Source organism: Strongyloides ratti, assembly GCF_001040885.1.
Source record: "Strongyloides ratti genome assembly S_ratti_ED321, chromosome : 2".
In the NCBI taxonomy this organism is placed as follows: Eukaryota; Metazoa; Nematoda; class Chromadorea; order Rhabditida; family Strongyloididae; genus Strongyloides; species Strongyloides ratti.
Window position 1 is genome coordinate 4,891,784 of NC_037308.1, and position 24,898 is coordinate 4,916,681.

Consider the following 24,898-nt stretch of genomic DNA (forward strand, 5'->3'; position numbering starts at 1 on the left):
CATGTTAGAATAAAACAATGGAAAATCTAATCAGGTAGATATCAGGATTCAAATGATTACAAAATCAATAATACAATTATGTCTTATAAATAAACTTTTTCATATATTTACTTTTTTTTAACATCATTTGACATTATTATTATATTGTCTAATAAAAATGCTATTGGTTAACTTTAAAATAAAAATTTTTTTACAGAAATTAAATAGTACTGTAAACTTTATTTATCTTATAATACTTTAATTTATTTGTATAGTACAAGTAAAACAAATCTTGTCAAATAAATTGAATCACTTACAATTTACTATAAATAATTATTTTTGGTGATTTAGATGGTCTTGAAAAAATTACATAAAAATTCATATATTATAAATAACACATTTTAATGTGAAATAGATTAAATTTTTTTTTTATTTAAAATATTTATTCGTATAAAATTAATGATAATGTTAAAGCATAAAACAAAAAGTATATTTTAATTATTGTTATTATCTAAAAAAATATTTTATGATGAATGTATAATGTTTTTGTTATAGAAGAAGTTTACAAATTTTTTCATTATAATTCTTCTTAAAAATAGTTATATTATTTTTATAACTGAAAAATTTTTAAGCAGTAAAAATGGTTTTTCAAAGACATTGTATAATATTACTATTAAAAGTTTTATAAAAGCCATTTTAAAGCTTTCTTAACCATAGTAGGCATTTGGCTCCATTCAAAAGTTATCTTTTTACTTTTATCTTCACTTTCAATAATTGTTTTATATTTTATTGGTTTTGATTTATTTATAACACCATTTTGATTCATTAATCCATTCATAGTAGCTAGTTGAGCATTTCCATGAAGATATTGTGCTAACATTTCTGTTATTCTATCAAAACTACTATTTATTGATATACATTTTTTATGATCAGCTGGATCTCTTGTCATACCATGAGGGCAGGCGCAATAGAAATCTCCGGGTGTATTAACACAACCATGTGAACAACCACCATTTTGTTGAAGGCATTCATTAACATCTAAAAATATTTGTAATTATTAATAATAAAATAAAATTTGTGGAAAAATTTTTAATTATCATGTATTATTAACTTACCATAACATTGACCTCTGTTATAATAATAACCTGTTGGACATAATCCACGATAACTTTTTATTCTACATGGACAATCATCACTTTTCATATTTTGAGGTATCGTATCAATTGGACTAAATGTTTGTTCATATTGTTGAAGATCACATGGTGAGGGAGCAGTAACTTCACCTTCATTATCACATCTACATTTACATTTATCTGGAATTGTATTATCTAATGAATGTTCAAAATCATCTGGTGCAATTGTATTTTTATCAAGATGTACAAAATCACAATTTTCTGAATTATATTTAATATCTGAATTTTTAACTTTATCATTTGTAAATACACAAACATAATAATTACTATCAGTAGGTAAATCTGTAATTTGTTTACCAAATCCATCTTTACATGTTGCATTAAGTGATTGCCAATTCTTAAATGGTATAGTAACATCAGGAGAATATTTTATTATGTATTTTTGTTTATCATTAGTACAACAAATCCATGAAACTGATAAAGAATTTGGAGTTACTCCAACAACACTAATACGTGATGGTTTATCTTCTTTAATTTTAGATACTTTATCTTCTTTTGGAATAATTTTTTTCTTATCTTTAGTTTTAACATTAATAGCTTCACAAATAGCAAATGATGTCCATGATGTAAATAATTCTTCAATATTTTCCCATTCAGAAAGATGAATTACTCTTGTTGGAGAGTTACCTGATATTTTTGTTAATAAATCAGATGAAGGATTTCTAAGTGAAATTGAAACAATATTATGAAGGAAATCATCAGTGGCATATTCTGCTGATGGTAATGGATCATCACTTGATGTACCATCTGATGAAATGACAAGCATTACTTTGGTCGTACCAGATATTGCATTTTTGGCAGCTTCTATTGTTGCTTCATCAATAGCAAGACCAAGTTTTGGTGATGAAAAATCATTAGAAGATTGAGTTATTTTTGATAATTCATGAACCAATGACTCAAGATCTAATTCTAATTTTTTATTTGTAACACCATTACTATTAACTGTTATTAAATTTGTTACAGCCATCAAAGGTGTTGCTTCAAATTTAGTATTGAAAAAGTTAATTAATGATTTCATTGTATTTTTGAAATCTTTTATTTCACTACGTGATGTAGTATCAATAACTAAAGAAAAGAAGAATGGTCTAATTATACCATCTTTACATAATGGTACAGGTTTTAATGATCTTGTAGTTCTAATACTTGGTACTTTTGTAACAATATTATTTTCATCTATCATATTATCAGTTGATCTTTTAGTTGTATGTGATTTTAAAGTTGAATCAATTTCATCTTTAAGCATTATATTTCCACATAATGCTTTACTAATTTTATTTAAACCTTGTCCATGAAGTTCATCAACATTATCAATTGTTAATAATCTTTCATGAGCATATTCTTTACCAACAATTCTTTTTAAACTATTTAATTGATCAGAATCTGGATTAATTGCAAGTGCAAAGATTTGTGAACCATAAGTTTCTCTTAAATCATAAGCAGCACCAATTGCATTTCCTCTATTTTTTCCTGTTGTTACAAGTAATATAACATTAGGAACTTCTTTACGTCTATGCTCAGATAATTGTACTCTTGCTGCATCAAAACCTTTAAGAGCAATTGGTATACCAGTTTCTTTTTCTAAATCTTTAAGTACAAGAAGAATTTCTTCCTTATCTTGATAATGACCTAATGAAATAGGAATATTAACCTTATCAGAATATTGAATAAATCCAACACGAACAACATCTGGAGACATATCTAAATATTCATCAATAAATGTTCCTAAACCATCTTTAATTTTTTCATATGCATTTACATCAACATTATCTGATGCATCAAGAACAATAATAAAATCTAATCCAAAATCAATTTTATCACAAATTTTTTGTTTAGAAAATATTGGTGAAACTGTATAACTTGGTTTTCTAGTAGGCCATGGAATGTCTTCTTCTTCTTTTTGTTTTGAAATTTTAGGAGCATATTTACAAATGTCATCAGCAATAACACCAAGATCTGTTGATTTAGTATTCTTCCAACCATTAACACTAATAATACGCTTTTCATTACCTTCTCCAACAAGTGCTAAATCTTCATTTTTATCTCCATTATTTGATACAACATAAATGTTTGTTTTAGTATTTTCACGAAGTTGTTTAGCTGGTACAGTTATATCACTTGATGATTTACCATTTTTGAAAATAATAGCAACATGAGGAACTTTTTCATTTTGTTCTATTATAAATTCACCTATTGCTTGATTAAGAGCATTATATAAATTATTTTCACCTTTGAGACGTCTTGCTTCACCTAATTTAAGTAATAATTGTGCCTCATTATCATAATCACCAAATGATATTGTAACTTCAGCATTTTCTCCATATTTAAGAAGTCCAACACGTACTCGATTAATGTCAAGATTAAAATGTTCAACCAAGAAATTTTTAGCTAATTCTTTAAGAAGTCTATAATCCAAAACTTTAATGTCATTTGATGCATCATAAATAATTAAAAGATTTATATAACTATCAACATAACAATGTGATGATGTTCTGTTAACAGGTCCAATCATTATATGATATCCCTTATCACCAACAGGTAAAGGTAAACCATTTATACCAAGAGGAATACCAGTTTCTGAAGTTGGTATAATATTTCCACCATGATCAGTAAATAATTTACCAGATGTAGTTGGCATAATATCACCATGAATATCAGTAACTGGATATATTGGTATACCATTATCAGACAATTCTAATATTTCTCCATTTGGACCAATAGCTGGATAGATATACATTCCATCATCATTCTTCTTTAATATATTTCCATTTGGATCAAGTGGTTCAAAGTTATCATTTATAGGAATAAGTTGTCCTATTGGATTAAAGAATTGATCTGTTTTAGGATCTTTTTTCAATGGAGTATTGTCATAACTTAGTATATTATAATCCTTTGATAATGATGAAGTTGTTGTTGGTTTTAAGATTGAATCATAATCTTTAACTTCTTCAATGTAATATTGTCCCAATGAATTTGTTGGAAGAACAGAACCATCTGGAGAAAGTGGTCTTCCTTGATCATCTGTATTTATAGGTGTACCTTTAGAATCAATAAAAACTGTTCCTGTTTCATCTCTTCTTAATGGTTCACCAAGATGATCAACAATTTGTAATGATTTATCAGTAGGAAGAATATCACCTCCAAATGATGCATCATATATGAAATTACCAAACTTATCTTTTGGTAATGGTTCTCCAGTTTTTCTTAATGGTATACCAGTTGACGATGTTGGAATTGGTTTATTATCATCATCAATGTATCTTCCATCAGAATCTTGAGATAATGGTTTTCCTTCTGGATCAATAATTTTGTAAATTGGTTTTTTTGATAAATCGGTTGGTAAAATTTGTCCACTTTCATCTACATAAGGATATATGTAAGATCCAGATTCTGATGTAGGTAATACTTCATCATTTGGATCTAATGGTTTCATATCTTCATTAAATTTAATAATTTCACCATTACTATTTATATAATTACCATTTTCATCTTTTTGAAGTTGTTCACCCATTGGAGAAATTATAAAAATAGGTTGTTGTGTTGTATTTACTAATGAAGAAGTTGGAACATAAATATAATTTCCTTTGTCATCTTTTTTCAAAGTATTACCATCAGGTCCAAGTGGTATACCATCATCTGTTGTTCTTATTGCATCACCTTTTTCATCAACATATTCTCCATCATCATTCTTTGGTAGAAATCTTCCTTCTTCATTTACAATTGGATAAACAATTTTTCCATATGCATTTGTTGTAAAAGCTTCTCCACTTGTTGAAGTTTCATAAACAAAAACACCAGATTCTTCGGTAGGTAATGTTTGACCGGTTTCACTAACAGGAATCCCTGTTATTTCAACGGTTGGAATTGGTTTTCCTGTTTCATCGATTCTGGCACCTGTTGTTCTAGAAGTTGGATATAATTGGCCATCAGCATTAACAATAGGATAAACAGGAACTCCACTTGTATCAGTAGGAAGAATGTTATTATCTTTATCAGTTGCTGGATAAACAAATTGATCAGTACCTCTTGTTGGAAGAACATTTCCATCAGGATCTAATGGTCGATCTTGTGAATCTAATTCAATTTCATCACCAAGTTTATTTATATATCTTCCAGTTGTTGAAGTTGGTAATGGTTTACCATCTAAGTCAATAATTTCAAAAACTGTTTTTCCATAAATATCTGTTGGAAGTATTGTTTGATCTTCTTTTTCGTAAATATATGTTCCTATTTCTTCTGTTGGTAATGGTTTACCTGATTTATCAACAGGGATTCCAGTATTTTCAGAAGTTGGAATTGGTTGTCCTGATTTATCAACTCTTGCTCCAGTTGTACTTGAAGTAGGATAAAGTTGTCCATCTTCATCAACTATAGGGTAAACAGGAATTCCACTTGTATCAGTTGGAAGAACATTGTTTTGACTATCTGTAGCTGGATAAATGTATTTACCTGTAGAATCTGTAGGCAAAAGTTGTCCATCTGGTCCTAAAGGACGATCTTTAGAATCAAGTGGAATTTCATTTCCAAGTTTATTAATATGTCTACCTGTTGAGGAAGTGGGTAATGGTTGTCCATCTGGTCCAATAATTTCATAAATTGTATCACCATAAACATCAGTTGGTAATGTTTGTCCAACTAAATATGGCGATTCAGTTCTGTGAGTTAAGATTTCAGATTTATATACATAATTTCCTTTGTCATCCTTTTCTAAAAGTTGATTATCAGGACCAATTGGAATTCCTTCATCATTAGTCTTGATAACATTACCTTCTTTGTCAATAAAGTTACCGTCATCATCTTTTTCAAGTAACATTCCTTCTTCATTAACAATAGGATAAACTTTCTTTCCATAAACATTAGTTGGTAACATCTTATCGGCATCTGTAGTTTCATGTATAAACATTCCAGATCTGTCTGTTGGAAGTGGTTCACCAGTTTCACTTACTGGTATTCCTGTTTTAGCAGATGTTGGAATTGGTTTTCCAGATTCATCAACTCTTTCACCAGTTGTTCTTGATGTTGGATACAATTGACCTTCAGAATCAACAATAGGATAGACTGGAACTCCACTAGTATCAGTTGGAAGAATATTATTTTGACTATCTGTTGCTGGATAAACATATTTACCTTCATCATTTGTTGGTAATACTTGTCCATCAGGTCCAAGTGGACGTCTTCTAGAATCAAGTTGAATTTCTTCTCCAAGTTTATCAATATATCTTCCAGTAGTTGATGTTGGCAATGGTTGACCATCTGGTCCAATAACTTCATAAACTTTTTCACCATAAACATCAGTTGGTAAAGTTTTGAAAACAATATCTTCTTTCAAAATATAATTTCCTTTATCATCCTTTTCTAAAAGTTGATTATCAGGTCCAATTGGAATGCCTTCATCATTTGTTTTAATAACATTTCCTTCTTTGTCAATAAAGTTACCATCTTTATCTTTCTCTAACAACATACCTTCTTCGTCAATAATTGGATATACTTTTTTACCATAAACGTTAGTTGGTATTATTCCCTTTTTCGAAGTAGTTTCATAAACATATGTTCCTACTTCTTCTGTTGGTAATGGTTTACCTGATTTATCAACAGGGATTCCAGTATTTTCAGAAGTTGGAATTGGTTGTCCTGACTTATCAACTCTAGCTCCAGTTGTACTTGAAGTAGGATAAAGTTGTCCATCTTCATCAACTATAGGGTAAACAGGAATTCCACTTGTATCAGTAGGAAGAACATTGTTTTGACTATCAGTAGCTGGATAAACGTATTTACCTGTAGAATCTGTAGGCAAAAGTTGTCCATCTGGTCCTAAAGGACGATTACTAGAATCAGTTGGAATTTCTTCCCCTAGTACATTAATATGTCTTCCAGTTGACGAAGTTGGCAATGGTTGTCCATCTGGTCCAATGACTTCATAGACTTTTTCACCATATACATCAGTTGGTAATACTTTTCCACTTGAATCTAATAAAGTTTCAGGTCTAAAGATATAATTTCCTTGACTATCTTTTTCTAATGGTTGATTATCTGGCCCGATAGGTGTACCGTCTTCCGCTGTTTTTATTAAATTACCAGTTTCATCAACAAAATCTCCATCTTCGTTTCTAGGTAATAAAACTCCGTCTTCATTAACTATTGGGTAAACAATTTTTCCATATGCATTTGTTGTAAAAGCTTCTCCACTTGTTGAAGTTTCGTATACAAATACTCCGGTTTCTTCAGTTGGTAATGTTTGACCAGATTCACTAACAGGAATTCCTGTAATTTCTACAGTTGGAATTGGCTTTCCTGTTTCATCAATTCTAGCACCTGTTGTTTCTGAAGTTGGATATAATTGACCATCAGCATTAACAATAGGATAAACAGGAACTCCACTTGTATCTGTTGGTAAAATATTATTTTCACTGTCTGTTGCTGGATAAACAAATTGATTCGTAGCTCTTGTTGGAAGAACATTTCCATCAGGATCTAATGGTCGATCTTGTGAATCTAATTCAATTTCATCACCAAGTTTGTTTATATATCTTCCAGTTGTTGAAGTTGGCAATGGTTTACCATCTAAGTCAATAATTTCATAAACTGTTCTTCCATAAATATCTGTTGGAAGTATTGTTTGATCTTCATCATATATTTCGTCTTTGTCTGTTGGAAGAGAATGACCTTCTAATGAAGTAGATGGAACAGTACTAAAATATTTTGTCTTATCAAAAATATAATTTCCTTTATCATCTTTTTCTAAAAGTTGATTATCAGGACCAATTGGAATTCCTTCATCATTAGTCTTGATAACATTACCTTCTTTATCAATAAAGTTTCCATCATCATCTTTTTCAAGTAACATTCCTTCTTCATTAACAATAGGATAAACTTTTTTACCATAAACATTAGTTGGTAACATCTTATCGGCATCTGTAGTTTCATGTATAAACATTCCAGATCTGTCTGTTGGAAGTGGTTCACCAGTTTCACTTACAGGTATTCCTGTTTTAGCAGATGTTGGAATTGGTTTTCCAGATTCATCAACTCTTTCACCAGTTGTTCTTGATGTTGGATACAATTGCCCTTCAGAATCAACAATAGGATAAACTGGAACTCCACTTGTATCAGTTGGAAGAATATTATTTTGACTATCTGTTGCTGGATAAACATATTTACCTTCATCATTTGTTGGTAATACTTGTCCATCAGGTCCAAGTGGACGCTTACTTGAATCAGTTGGAATTTCTTTTCCAAGTTTATCAATATATCTTCCAGTAGTTGATGTTGGCAATGGTTCTCCATCTGGTCCAATAACTTCATGAACACTTTCACCATAAACGTCAGTAGGTAAAGTTTGTCCAATAAAATCTGGTGTTACTTCTGGTTTGAATACATAATTTCCTTTGTCATCTTTTTCTAAAAGTTGATTATCAGGACCAATTGGAATTCCTTCATCATTAGTCTTGATAACATTACCTTCTTTATCAATAAAGTTACCATCATCATCTTTTTCAAGTAACATTCCCTCTTTATTTACAATAGGATAAACTTTTTTACCATAAACATTGGTTGGTAACATTTTATCACCATCTGTAGTTTCATGTATAAACATTCCAGATCTGTCTGTTGGAAGTGGTTCACCAGTTTCACTTACTGGTATTCCTGTTTTAGCAGATGTTGGAATAGGTTTTCCAGATTCATCAACTCTTTCTCCAGTTGTTCTTGAAGTTGGATACAATTGACCTTCAGAATCAACAATAGGATAAACTGGAACTCCACTTGTATCAGTTGGAAGAATATTATTTTGACTATCTGTTGCTGGATATACATATTTACCTTCATCATCTGTTGGTAACACTTGCCCATCAGGTCCAAGTGGACGTCTACTAGAATCAAGTTGAATTTCTTCTCCTAACTTATCAATGTACTTTCCTGTTGAAGATGTTGGTAATGGTTCTCCATCTGGTCCAATAATTTCATGAACACTTCCACCGGAAATGTCTGGTTTAATTTCTGGTGTATATACGTAGTTTCCTTTTTCATTCTTCATTAAAGGTTTTTTATCTGGACCAAGAGGAATACCATCTTCAGTCGTTTCAATTGTATCACCATTTTCATCTACAAAATCGCCATCTTCATTCTTATTTAATAATACTCCGTCTTCGTTTACAATTGGGTAAACAATTTTTCCATATGCATTTGTTGTAAAAGCTTCTCCACTTGTTGGAGTTTCATAAACAAAAACACCAGATTCTTCGGTAGGTAATGCTTGACCAGATTCACTGACAGGAATTCCTGTAATTTCTACAGTTGGAATTGGTTTTCCTGTCTCATCAATTCTGGCACCTGTTGTTTCTGAAGTTGGATATAATTGACCATCAGCATTAACAATAGGATAAACAGGAACTCCACTTGTATCAGTAGGAAGAATGTTATTATCTTTATCAGTTGCTGGATAAACAAATTGATCAGTACCTCTTGTTGGAAGAACATTTCCATCAGGATCTAATGGTCGATCTTGTGAATCTAATTCAATTTCATCACCAAGTTTGTTTATATATCTTCCAGTTGTTGAAGTTGGCAATGGTTTACCATCTAAGTCAATAATTTCATAAACTGTTTTTCCATAAATATCTGTTGGAAGTATTGTTTGATCTTCATCATATATTTCGTCTTTGTCTGTTGGAAGAGAATGACCTTCTAATGAGGTAGGTGGAACAGTACTAAAATATTTTGTTTTATCAAAAATGTAATTTCCTTTATCATCTTTTTCTAAAAGTTGATTATTGGGACCAATTGGAATTCCTTCATCATTAGTCTTAATGACATTACCTTCTTTATCAATAAAGTTACCATCATCATCTTTTTCAAGTAACATTCCTTCTTCATTAACAATAGGATAAACTTTTTTACCATAAACATTAGTTGGTAACATTTTATCGGCATCTGTAGTTTCATGTATAAACATTCCAGATCTGTCTGTTGGAAGTGGTTCACCAGTTTCACTTACAGGTATTCCTGTTTTAGCAGATGTTGGAATTGGTTTTCCAGATTCATCAACTCTTTCACCAGTTGTTCTTGATGTTGGATACAATTGCCCTTCAGAATCAACAATAGGATAAACTGGAACTCCACTTGTATCAGTTGGAAGAATATTATTTTGACTATCTGTTGCTGGATATACATATTTACCTTCATCATCTGTTGGTAACACTTGCCCATCAGGTCCAAGTGGACGCTTACTTGAATCAGTTGGAATTTCTTTTCCAAGTTTATCAATATATCTTCCAGTAGTTGATGTTGGCAATGGTTCTCCATCTGGTCCAATAACTTCATGAACACTTTCACCATAAACGTCAGTAGGTAAAGTTTGTCCAATAAAATCTGGTGTTACTTCTGGTTTGAATACATAATTTCCTTTGTCATCTTTTTCTAAAAGTTGATTATCAGGACCAATTGGAATTCCTTCATCATTAGTCTTAATGACATTACCTTCTTTATCAATAAAGTTACCATCATCATCTTTTTCAAGTAACATTCCCTCTTCATTTACAATAGGATAAACTTTTTTACCATAAACATTGGTTGGTAACATTTTATCACCATCTGTAGTTTCATGTATAAACATTCCAGATCTGTCTGTTGGAAGTGGTTCACCAGTTTCACTTACTGGTATTCCTGTTTTAGCAGATGTTGGAATAGGTTTTCCAGATTCATCAACTCTTTCACCAGTTGTTCTTGATGTTGGATACAATTGCCCTTCAGAATCAACAATAGGATAAACTGGAACTCCACTTGTATCAGTTGGAAGAATATTATTTTGACTATCTGTTGCTGGATATACATATTTACCTTCATCATCTGTTGGTAACACTTGCCCATCAGGTCCAAGTGGACGTCTACTAGAATCAAGTTGAATTTCTTCTCCTAACTTATCAATGTGCTTTCCTGTTGAAGATGTTGGTAATGGTTCTCCATCTGGTCCAATAACTTCATATACTCTTTCACCATAAATATCTGTAGGTAATGGTTTTGAAGATATTTCTGGTAATTCAGTAGCTTGTTGATCAATATCTGAAGTGAAAATATAATTTCCTTTATCATCTTTCTTCAATGGTTGATTATCTGGACCAATTGGTGTTCCATCTTCATCGGTCTTAATTATGTCTCCGTCTTTTGTTATATAATCACCATCTTCATTCTTTTCTAACGGTGTTCCGTCAGGATAAGTTATTGGATAAACAGTTTTTCCATATACATTTGTTGTATATACTTCCTCACTTTCTGGTTTTTGATAAATGTAAGTTCCTGTTTCATCTGTAGGAAGTTGTTGTCCTGAAGGACTTATTGGTCTTCCTTAAATTATTTTTTTATATTAAACTTTTTTTTTTTAATTTACCTGTTTTATATGATGTTGGAATTGGTTTTCCTTCATGATCAACTCTAGCTTTTGTTGATGGTGATGTTGGATATAGTTGACCGTTTTCATCCGTAATTGGATATACAGGTCTGCCATATATATCTACTGGTAAAATGTTTCCTTGTTCATCTGTTGCTGGATATACATATTCACCAGATGGATTCTGAGGAAGAACTCTACCAGATGGATCAAGAGGATGATCTTGTGAATCTAAATCAATTTCATCTCCAAGCTTATTAACATATCTTCCAGTTGATGAAGTTGGTAACGGTTTACCATCAATATCAACAATTTTATGAATTATTTTTCCATAAATATCTGTAGGTAATATATCTCCTGTTTCATTTTCATCGTAAGGTAATTTTTGTCCTTCTATTCCTGATACTGTAGTTTCTTCTTTTGGTAAAACTGTAGGTAATGTTTTAATCTTTGAAACAGCATATGGATAATCAATGAATTTTGTTTTACATTCATTTTCAATGAAATGTTTTATTACATCAGATGACAATTGATTCCATTCTTCAATAAAGTGTGCTCTAGTTTTTTTATCTTTTACTTCTTGCATAAATTCATCTAAAGTAATAACTAATACTGGATATGGTAAACGATCCATATTATATGAATATCTAAAAAAAAGTATTATTTATAAATATATTTTCACAATTTTACCTATAAATATCTTCACCATTTGTAAATAGAATAATAACTTTTGCTGTTTCTTGATTACTAAATGTTGCAAATTGTTGATGAGCAGCATTTATTAATATATTTACATCAGGTCTCTCCAAATTTGGAGATTGTTTTGTATTTTTAAGAATATGAACAATTTCTCCCTTTTCTTGATATCCTCCTAATGATACAGGAATTGATGCACTTTTTCCATAATTAATTACAGATACTCTTGTAACATCTGGTGCCATATCTAAATCTTTTTTGATCAAATTACTTATTGAATTAATAACATTTCCATAATCAGTAACGTGCATAACATTATCAGCAATTGCAAAAACAATATCCATCTTAGCATGATTAAGTGAACAACTTTTAACTTTTTCTTCAGTTACTCCAACTACTCCAATTTCTTCTGGTTGTTGAACAACTACAGATGTTGTGTATGAAGAAACAGTAGTTGTTGTGTAATCTTTGTATAAAGGTGTAAACAATGTTACTTGTTTAACTGTATCCTTTAATGCTGAACAAACTTTATGAAGTAGTTTAACATTTTGATTTGAATCTTTTACAAAATCATTCATATTTATAATGACAACACGTAACTCTTCTAAGTGTGCAAGTGAATCAAACTTTTCTTTTACTGAACCTGTTATATCTGTCATAGTAAAAAGAATCATAACTTTTTCAGTTTGTTCATTAGATTCATGTAAAATATCTAAAACACTTTTAAGTGCTAATAATGGATCAGCAGTTCCTCCTGTAAAATGTAATTCCATTAATGTTTCTTTAATTTCTTCAGTGTTCTCATAATTTCCAATGTCATATAAAACTTCAACAGCATTACCATAATTAGCTAATCCAATTTTTTCTTGTTTAATATCAAGTTTATTAACAAAAAAGTCAACAAGAATTGTTCTGAATTTTTCAAATATAGGTTCTGATGCACGACTTGTTTCAAATATAAAGAATAAACTACTGTCTTTTAACAAATTAGCACATACTTGATCTTTACCTTCAAATTTAGTTTCATCTGAAATATAATAAAAAATAAAGTCATAATTGAATAAAAGTGATTAAATAAATAAAAAAACATACCTTTATCTGAAGGTGGTGATATTTCTCGTGAAAGATCACTATCATCTTCTGTTGGTTCTTGAGGTAAAGTTTTATCTTCTGATAAAGGTGGATAAATGTAAATACCTTTATCAGTAGTAGGTAATACTTGATTTTCTTCGTCAACAGGTTTACCTTCTTCATTAAGTGGTATTTCATTACCATCCTTATCAATATATCTTCCATCTTCATTTTTCTGTAATGGGGTACCATCTGGAGATGTTATTGGATATACAACTTTTCCATAAGAATCAGTACTATATAACTGTTCTTCTGGCTTAACAACTTCATAAACATGTACACCTTCTTCATTAATAGGTAATGTTTGTCCTGTTTCTGTTTGTGGTTCACCATAAATATTTGTTGGTATTGGTTTTCCTGAATCATCAATTCTGGCACCTGTAGTTGAAGAGGTTGGATATAACTGCCCTTCTGGATTAACAATTGGATAAACAGCTTTACCTGTAATATCAGTTGGCAATATATTATTTTGACTATCAGTGGCAGGATAAATATATTTTCCTGAATCATCTGTTGGAAGTACATTTCCTTCAGGATCTAATGGTCTATTTTCTGAATCTAAATCTATTTCTTCTCCAAGTTTATTGATATGCCTTCCAGTTGATGATGTTGGTAATGGTTGTCCATCTGGTCCAATTACTTCAAAAACTTCCTTACCGAATATATCTGTTGGAATAATTGTAGTTTCTTTTCCTGGTATCTTTGAAGTTTCATCAAAACGTTCTTTTGTTTTTGAATCATCCTCATAATCAATCTTAGTAGTTGGTTCAACAGTTTGACTTATATCTGGTCTTTCTTTTATCTCATCCATTTTTTCTTTTTCTTTGGTTGTTTCATCATCTTCTGATTTGTCTGTTACTTTTATTTCTTCTTCTACTGGTATACTAGTAGTAAATGTCTCCCCTACAATACTATCAACTGATTTTGGTTCCTGTGGTAAAATTTTATCTTCATCTGTTACAGGGTAAATAAAAACACCTTTATCAGTAGTGGGTAATACTTGATTTTCTTCATCAATAGGTTTTCCTTCCTCATTAAGTGGTATTTCATTACCATCCTTATCAATATATCTTCCTTCTTCATTTTTCTGTAATGGTGTACCATCTGGAGCTGTTATTGGATAAACAATTTTTCCATAAGAATCAGTACTATATGGTTCTTCTTCTGATTTATAAACTTCATAAACATGTACTCCATCTTCATTTTTAGGTAATTGTTGTCCTGTTTCACTTTGAGGTTCACCATACATATTTGTTGGTATTGGTTTTCCTGATTTATCAACTCTTGCTCCAGTTGTACTTGAAGTAGGATATAATTGTCCATCTTCATCAACTATAGGATAAACAGGAATTCCACTTGTATCAGTTGGAAGAATATTATTTTGACTATCTGTAGCTGGATAAATAAATTGATTGGTAGCTTTTGTTGGTAAAAGATTTCCTTCAGGATCTAATGGTCTATTTTCTGAATCTAAGTCAATTTCTTCTCCAAGCTTATTAACATACCTTCCTGTAGATGATGTTGGTAATGGTTTTCCATCTGGTCCAATTATTTCAAATACTTCTTTACCATAGATATCTGTTGGACGAATAGAAGTTCCTTCTTCATCTTCATATTCCTCAATTCTTTGAATAGGAATTTGTGGTTCTTCTTTAGATTTTTCACCTAAACTTGGTTTTTCATCATCTGTTTCATGAACTGTTACAATATTATGATCAGTCTTAGTTTTTTCTTCTTCTTTTTCATGATCTGGATATATAGACATATCCTCCTCTTTTCCTTCAATATTTTCAACTTCAATTGGACTTTCTGTTGTTGGTGGTTCTTGAGTAACATTAATATCTTGATGTACTGAAGAATATTCTTCAGTTGTTTCACAATTTATGCCATCTTTTGACATTACAAAACCTTCTATACAATAGCATACTGTTCTTACAGTGCCACTACTATCACTAATTAATTGACAAGCTTGATTATCTTTACAATTACAATCAATACCAGCTGGACTTGTTCTCGCATCAACAGGAGCACTTTCTAAAACTTCACCATTTTCTAATTTACCTCGTATAGTAAAGGTATATTCTGTTCCGGGTAAAATAGAATCTATTACAACATTTGTATCACTACCAGAAGGAATTGTTTGGAAGTAAATTTCTGATGGATCATCTTTATTAACTGCTTTAATTTCATATTCCTTTACCGGTATATCACCTGTTATAGCTGGTTTGAAAGAAACAACAGTTTCATCATTAATATTTGTTCCAACTCTAATATCTGTTGGTGGTTTTGGAGTTAATATTGTAAATGTAGGTGTTTGAATTCCTCTTTCTGGGTTATCTACAATAACAAAATAAACTTTTCCTTCATCCATTTCTGGAATTGTAATAGATTCTAATGGTCCTTTACCAGATATTGAATCCCATTCTTCAATAGGACGTGTATTATCTTCTGTATATAATACTATCCATTCATTAGCATTTTTTAAATATTCAGGTAACTCATCAGTAAATTCTAATTTTACTTTACCATCTTCTAATATAGGTTTGACAAATTTTTTTTGCCAATCTGGATCTTGTTGAGGAAGAACTTCAATATCAATATTCCATTGGGCAGAACCAAGAGAATTTTGAGCAATACAAACAAATTCAGCATTTGTAGTAACATTATAAACACGTAATGACCATTCAGCATGCTCTTTATTAGCTTTAACTGTACTTGGATCAATGGCATGTTCTCCACCACGAATCCACTTAACTTCAGGTTGAGGATCACCAGTAGCATTACAAAATACAGTATATGATGAACCTGGAAGAAGGAATACTGTAGTTTTACCATCAGTACCGTATCCACCATGAGATGTAGTAATATAAGGAGGATTTCCAAGAGGTAATGTTCTAGATATACATGCTTTTGAAAATACTCCTGGTCCATCTGGAAAGATGGCTCTAATTTTGAATACATATTCTGTATCAGGTTTAAGAAGATCTTCAATTTTTGTTGTTGTACCAACTCCATCAATTGTCATTTTTTCCCAATCATCTAATAATCTATCATCTTCACTTTCAACTTTTTTATCAGCTGGAACAAAGAATAATTCATATCCAATAGGTTCTTCTTCCATTGATTCTGGATTCTTCCATTCAACATCAGCTGAGTATGGTGAAAATGGCATAACTTTCAAGTCAATAGGTGCAGATTCTCTTGCTCTACTTATTGTTCTTATTGTTTGTGTTGATGAAAATGGTCCAGGTCCATCATTGTTACCAGCTTGTACAACAACAGCATATGATGTATCTGGATCTACTCCTGTAAGTTTAGCATTTTGTTCACCTTCATTTAAATTATCTCCTGTAACATGATATGTTTGCCAATCTCTAATAGGTTTTGATGGAACTTGACCAATTTCTTTATTTGGATCTTGATCATCTAATGGTGTGTAATATACAATATATACTGTTATATTACCATTGGTTATTTCAGGTGGCATAAATGAAACATCAATTGTTCTAGGTCTAAATGATGCTAATTTAATATCTTCTGGTGCAGTACCAGGACCCATTACATGAATGTTAAGTGGTGTTTCTTCTTCACCTCCTTGATTTCTAGCAATACATCTAAATTTCTTTGAACTTTTAATATCATCAATTGAGAATAATTCTCCCTCAGAAAGAGTATTTCCAAATTCATCAACCCATAATATTTTTGGTTCAGGATGTCCTGTTGAAGTACAACGAACTTTATAATCTGATCCTGGTGGTAATTTAACTGTTCCATCTTCATCTGTTGTAACATCTAAACTTGGTATAGAAGGTCGTACAATACCATCACCTGTTTCAAATGGTACAATATCACTTGGTGGACCATCTATTTCTCCACGAGGAATTACTTTAACATGATATTTTGTTTCAGGATCAACATTTTCACCATAAATAGGTATTACAAGATTTTCTGGTCCATCTGGAGCAGTATATGTTAATTCTTTCCAATCAGCATCATCTGTTGGTGGATAATCTTTGGTATATTTAATAACATAATCATTTATTAATTGATCAGGATTTTCGGGATCTTTTACTTTTGGAAGTTTTATTTCAACAGTATTATTTCCATGAACAATTACTTCTGGTGTCTCTGGTTTTTCTGGTGCTGTTGGTAATGTTTTTATTCTAATTGGTTCACTGATAACACCAGGACCACGATTAGAAATAGCTTGTACTTTAACAGCATAATCAGTTTTTGGTTTCAAATTATCTAATTTAATTTGTTCCATTGGACCAGTAACATTAATTGTTTTCCATTCTGTTGGTCCACCATCTGGTCCAATTTCAGAATACTCTACAACATATCCTGTAATAGCACCATTTGGTAAATCAGGAGTTGCCCATTCAATATTTGCAACTTTATCACCAATTGGTAATCCAACGATCTCATTAGGTGGTGTACCAGGACCTGTTACAGAAATTTGTAAAATTTCCTGAACTTTTCCAACATTATTTTCAGCAATACAAATATAACTTTCATCTTTTATAATATTTGATATTTGTAAAACTCTATCTGAAACTTTATTACCATCTTTGTCAAGCCACTGAACAACTGGTTTGTATACTCCTGTTGCAGTACACTCAACAACAACAGATCCCATTGGTGGAACTTCAATTCTGTTATTAGGTGGATTTAATGTTATTACAGGAGCTGTTTCACCAGTTCCAGTTTCAAATTTAACTGGATCTGAGGCAGGACCTTCATTAAGATCATTTATAGCTGAAATACGAAGAAGATATGTTGTATTTGGAGCAAATACATATTGTCCTTTATCAATAATAATACTTCCATGATCATCATGACTAGGAACATTTATTTTTGTCCATTCTTTATAATCAGAATCATCTGGAACAACATTTTCTGGGACAAAATAAATATTATATCCTTCAATAGGTCCATTTGGAAATTTAGGTCCTGTCCAGGAAAGATCTAAAGTATTATCTTCTTTAACATTTGATAAAATATCATATGGAGCATCAAGTGGAGCACCACTTCCTGTTTCAAATTGTTCTGTATCAGATATAACACCTTCTCCATTTTCATTAACAGCACTAATTTTGACATAATATTTTGTATTTGGTTCCAATTCTCCACGAGCAAAATTCTTTTCATTAGCAATAGGATCAGAAATTTCAATAACTTGCCATTGATCAAGAGGAAGTGATGGATCAGGAGTAAGATAAAGTTTATATGCAGTCAAATCACCATTTGTATATCTTGGATCTTTCCATGAAATGACGGCAGAGTTATCATTAGCTAATTCAACTTCAATATTTTGTGGTGGTGATCCAGGTTTTTTGACATCAACAATTTGTCTTGATACTTGAGAACCATCTGGATTACGAGCTTGACAAATTAAGACACGTTTTGTTTGTGTATATGTTGAAATTTCAACAGAAACATATGTATGTGGATTTCCTTCAACAGGTTCAATTCTTACAGGTTCTGGTTGTGATCCAGAATCAGTTTCATTATTTGTAGAAAGCCAAGAATATGTTACAGTTGGAGTTGGTCGACCTTCAGCATAACATTTAAATTTAATTGTTTGATTTGGATCAACAGTAATTGGTACACCTTCATCTTCATAACTTTCTGGATCAATAAGTTTTAATGAAACAGATAATGGGATATGTTTTTGACCAGTTGTTACTTCAAATGCTTCAGAAATAAGACCAGGACCATCTTCATTAACAGCTTGCATTTTTACATAATAGTTTGTTTCTTCATCTTGATCAACAACATTAACATTATTTTTATCTCCAGGAATAATCATTTGTTTCCAATCACCTAAATCATCATCTGGATTTTTAGTATAATATAAAATGTAATTTGTTATTTTTCCATTTGGTAATGCTGGTGGTTCCCATGTAACATCAAAACCATCTTCTTTTGGTGTTGGTGTTATAGATAATGGAGCTGAACCAGGTCCAAGAATTTTAACATTATTAATTGCTTCATCTTCACCAACATTATTTACAGCATGACATTTAACTTGTCCTGATTTAGTTGTTACTTCAGAGATAAGTTTAGATTGTGATTCTTCATTATCATCAGGTAATGAAATATCATATATTCTAAAATCATTTTTACCATCTTCAATTGGTTCATTGTTCCAATACCATACAATTTTTGGTTTTGGTACACCATTTGTTTTACAAATATGTTCTAAATCATCATTACTTGGTTTTCTTTCAATATCTTCTGATGGTGTTAATGTTACTTTTGGTGGTCTTGGAGCTAACCATGTAGTAAGTTCAATAGGATCAGATATTACACCTTCACCTTTATCATTTATACCACGCATTTTTATAGTATATGGTGTCATTTCTTTCAAATTTGGTATTGTAAAACTATTAATATCCGGTGATCCAACACTAATTTTTTCCCATTGATCTTCTGGTAATGATGGATTATCTGTATATAATATTTCATAATTTTGCATTGGACCATTTGTAATAAGTGGTGGCTTCCAATTAACATCAATATTATTTCCTTGAACTTTTCCTTTAATTTTTTCTGGTTTTAATGGTCCTGTTACATAAACATGTACAGTTTTTTGTGTTTTTCCTGCTTCATTTTCTGCTTCACATGTAAAACTTGTCTCTTCATATAAACCAGCATGATGAAGTACACTTGTTATATATTTTTGTTTTTTATTTACTGGTCTACCTTTATTAATCCAAACAATTTCTGGTGTAGGATCAGATTTTGTAACATTACATGTGATAACAAATGGTTCTAATGGTTTAACAGAAATACTTTCACCTTCAACAATTTTTATTTCTGGTTTTTTAGCTGGTTTTAAAGTATTTATAGCAACAGAATTTCCCAATTTTCCTGGTCCAAGAACATCATTAGCACGCATTTTTATATGATATTTAGTATTTGGTTTTAAATTTGGAATTGTTACACTATGATTAGGTTCATTAACTTCAATATGTTCCCAATCTTTAAGTGGTTTTTTTCCTTTATCAGTATAGTAAATAGTATAAGTAGTAATTGGATTTGATGTAAATATAGGTTTGTCCCAATTAATTGTAATTGATTTTCTAGATGGACTAATTTTTTTTATTATTGGAGCAAAACCTGGTCCCATAACAGTAATTGTTATTTGTTTTGAAGCAATTCCCATATTATTTTCGGCAGAACATATAAAATCAGTTGTTTTATAAAGATTTTTAATTTCTAACATTTGTTGAGTTTTTATTGTTCCACTAATTGGTTTAATATTTGAATTTTCTTCACCAACTTGATGCCAACTTAATTTTGGATAGTCAAATCCAACACCATAACATGTAATATTTATAGAACCTCCAGGTTTAACTTCATATGGACCTGATGGTTCAAGATATATTTTTGGTGCTTCTTTTCTTAATAAACAATTTTCACGATTTGGACAGTCACAAGAATATTGAGTTGAGTCAATTGGTATACAATGACAATTAGCTAATTTTCTACAAAATACCTCTGGAACTGGTATAATACATGTTTTACCAGTTTGATCTAATACCATTCCTTTTGAACAGGAACATTCAACATTATTATCATCTAATGAACGACAATTATGTGAACATCCTCCATTATTATCAGCACAGGCATTTAAACCTCTACAAACTGGTGGAGTACGTACCCATTGTCTATTATAACAAAACATAACATCAACTTCATCAATCATTTCATATCCTTCATTACATTCATATTTAGCATATAAAAATGATTCTTTTCCAGAATATGAACTACCTAATTTTAAATTTTTTGGCATTTGTTTTCCCTGTTGACGATAGTATTGTTTAATAAGTCTTTGAAGATTTGTTAATGGAAAATATGCAAGTACACGGACACTTTAAAAATATTAATAAATATTATTGTTATTTTTTTTTTAATTTATAAAATATAAATACTTACGTTGCATGAGGAATATTAATTGGTTGAACAACAGAATTTGGATATTCATTGTAATCAGTACATGTAGTATCAAGTTCAGTATATGATGGATAACATATTTCTCTTCCACTTTTTTGTGAAATAATACATTTTCCAGCATTTTCAGGAATTATAGGTGGAGTTGATACTAGAAAAAAAATATTTTTGAAAATAAATTTAAATAAAATTGTTAGGATAAAAGCAATTGTTAATAAGTGAACAAGCAAATACTGATATTACTTAATATAATATTTATGCCTAAATATTATATCAAATAATATTCAAATCTAATAAATATAAAAAGGGAAAACGTGTGTTAAAATTACAATATTAATTTTACAATCTGCCAATGTACGATTTAAAAAAAAAAAAATTTTATGCAAAGTATACTACATTAAAAAAAACTAATATATTATTTTTTTTTGTTTGAATTTTCAACAAAATAAACAAAATATTTTTACTTTAATTGATTAATACTATAAATATTAGATATATATTTTCATTACGATTAATTATACAATTATACAGCACTATTAAAAAGTTATTGAAAAAAAACAAGCATAAAAATCTGTAAATTATTTTAATAACAAACTATCACAATAAATGTACTAGCAAGTAATTTTACCTTCTACATTTCCACAGTAATGACTGGAAAGATCAGCGCTAACGACACATCTTCCAGTCCCACTTTTTGTAGAATTTTTGAATGACTTGCGAATGTCAGCAATATCAACTACCTCTGGTTCATCTATAGAAAAAAAGTTTTTTAGATTACAGTACTTTTTAAGAGTATCAATATATAAACTTAATTTTAAAATTATTATTATTTTTATTTATTTATTTATTTTGTCATTTAATGATTTTAGACAATACATGCTTAACTTAACTTTTAATATGTGAAATATAACTTATAACATAGAAAATAAAAATTTTGTATTTTGTTATTTAGAAATGAAAATAATAATAAAATCTTAAAACAATACCAGCAGTACATTGTTTAATAATTATTTATAGCATATTTATTATTGTTGATGTTTAGAAAGAGATAACATAATTAATTTTCACATGCTGTGAATTCAATAAAAGCAAACCTACTTAAATGCAAACAATATGAAGTCTTTTTTCCAACTCCATTTTTATTAAATCTTCTTGTTATGTTAACATCATTATCATCATCATAAAAATAATCGTAATCATTTATCGGGTTGACAAATGATTGTCTTTTTATTAATCGTTTCCTGACAACGTCAGTATTGAATTTTTTTCTACTTTTATATGGAAAAGATTGTGAAGGCAAGCATGGATGTCTTTTTTTTATTAGCTTCATTTGAGAAAAACCTGGTAAAAACATTTTGTTATCATTAATCATTAAAAAAAAAGGGTTCATTTTAGTAAAAACATTAATTAATTATATCAAATAAAGACTTTTTTTTTTAAAAGAAGGAGCAGAAAAAAGAAATAGAAAGAAGTATATAAAGCCTTTTGGCCATTTTTTGTTAATTTCCAAAACAATACCTGTCTTTGGCCTTCCTTTTCTGTTAAATTTTTGATGTACACTTGCAATATGACCTGTTATAAGACAAAGCTATTATTAACATTGAAAAAAAAAAACATTAAGCATGCATTTCAAGATGTTATTTTGTTAAAATATTATACAATCAAATATATATATATTATTTTTTTTCATTCATTTAATAATTTTTTTTTATGACAATATATTTCTTCTTCATACTAAAATATTTTTCATATTTTATTTTAATATATTATTATTTTATATATATATTATTATATATTTTATATTGAATATTTTAAAAAAGTTAATATAAAAAAAACTTACCTGTATTTCTTTTAAATCTTCTAATATCTTGAATAAGTTGTTGCATATTAATATTTGAAGTTCCCAGTGGATTAGTTTCATTATGTTGGTGAATTAAAACTCCACTCTCCCAAATATCAATATCATCATGTCTTATAGTAGGAGGTTCACCAAATCCTTCATGTGCCAATATTATTGGTTCATGAATTTTCAAATCATTAGAAGATATTGGATTAACAAAGTATAAGGTTAAAAGTAAAATTGAAATAAATTTCATGTTAAAAATAAAGAAAGAATTAATAATTTTATGTATTAGAACATTAAATATTAATGAATATGATTTACCAAAATCTGGGAAGGCAAAAGTAGGCCTTCCCCTGTCTAATGATACCATAATTTAGCAGTTTTTTTTTTATTGTTGAAAGAATACAGGTATTAGGAATGTGATAAATAGCTTCCTTCTAAAATTAAATAATCAAATAAAAATGTATATTTAATTTGATATGATAATATAAATCAACATTATATTAGATTATAAGATTAGTATTATAAAAAAAAATTCATAGATAAATTAAAGTAACAATTTATAATATATAAAATACTTTAACAAAAGTAATATATTTATTATCCAAAAATGCTTTCTTATATAATGATAATTAAATGATATTTCAACACATTCATTAATAAATATATATTCCATAAATTACAAACATATGTCTAAAAAGTGTGAAAAACTTTTTGAATTACTGATCTATACAAATTACAATTAATTTCTAAACAAATACCACATTTATTTTATATAATATTCACTTTTCTTATAATAATTTTCTATAAATAATCTATAAAAATAGTGATGGATCAGAAAATTTAATATAAACTTTTTGAGACATTGTTTAAAATTAAACAATGAAACAATAATTTACTAATCTACAATGAAAAGAATAACTTTTTTACTATTTAAAATATATTTTTAATCAAGAAGGATTGTTAGTTTATTATATAATATTGTGAAACTAAAATTTTACGACACTTTAATGATAGTAGTGATAAACAAATGAGTTTAATTTGTTAAAATTTTTATGGGATAAAAATATTTAAATAATAAGAAAATAGTATTTATTAGTGTAATTAAAAAATAAGATAAAATATTTTAATAATTATAATAAAAAAATATATATAATCTTATTAAATATATTTTTAAAAAAAATAAAAAATTATTTTGTCTACTTAAAAATGATAATTTTTTCTATCTATAAAAGTTACAATAGTCATTTTGCCGTCTGATTTTTAATAAAAATTGAAAAAATAATTTGTTGTGAGTAAAACATTTATCATTTTATATATCATTAAATCTTTTTATTAACTTAGTATTTTATATTATTATCCTTAACACTTTTATCTACTATTAAATTACGAAATCATTAAGACATAAATCTCAATTACTTTACAAAGTATATTATCTTTTGATTTAATATCTCAAATAAACAATTTGTAATTTGTTGTTAACTTTGCGTGCAGCAATAAGACAAAATACTATGATTATAATATAAAAAAAATGATAACAAATTACGTAATAAAGAAAATAAAATAAAGATAATATTTAGGAGAATTATTTGTATTTTGATTTTTATAAATAAAAAAAATAATAAAACCATGAATTATAATAAATAAAATTTATTTCTGGTACCTATAAAGTAATAAATTTTTGATGTTCTATTATTAACTAATAATAAATTTATTGCA

The 24,898-nt window shown here is 29.2% G+C and overlaps 1 protein-coding gene across 1 annotated transcript; it reads right to left on the reverse strand.

Annotated features, from left to right (window-relative positions):
* Window positions 1-661: 661 nt before the first annotated feature.
* On the reverse strand, window positions 662-23,549 carry SRAE_2000156300 (Down syndrome cell adhesion molecule-like protein 1; the record flags this gene model as incomplete). The annotated part of the gene is made up of 9 exons (XM_024652530.1): window positions 662-1,017; window positions 1,095-11,507; window positions 11,551-12,197; window positions 12,241-13,273; window positions 13,339-21,257; window positions 21,322-21,487; window positions 21,965-22,087; window positions 22,855-22,908; window positions 23,177-23,549. The coding sequence occupies 9 exons, from the start codon at window positions 23,547-23,549 to the stop codon at window positions 662-664; spliced, it is 21,084 nt and encodes a 7,027-aa protein (XP_024506097.1).
* Window positions 23,550-24,898: the final 1,349 nt, after the last annotated feature.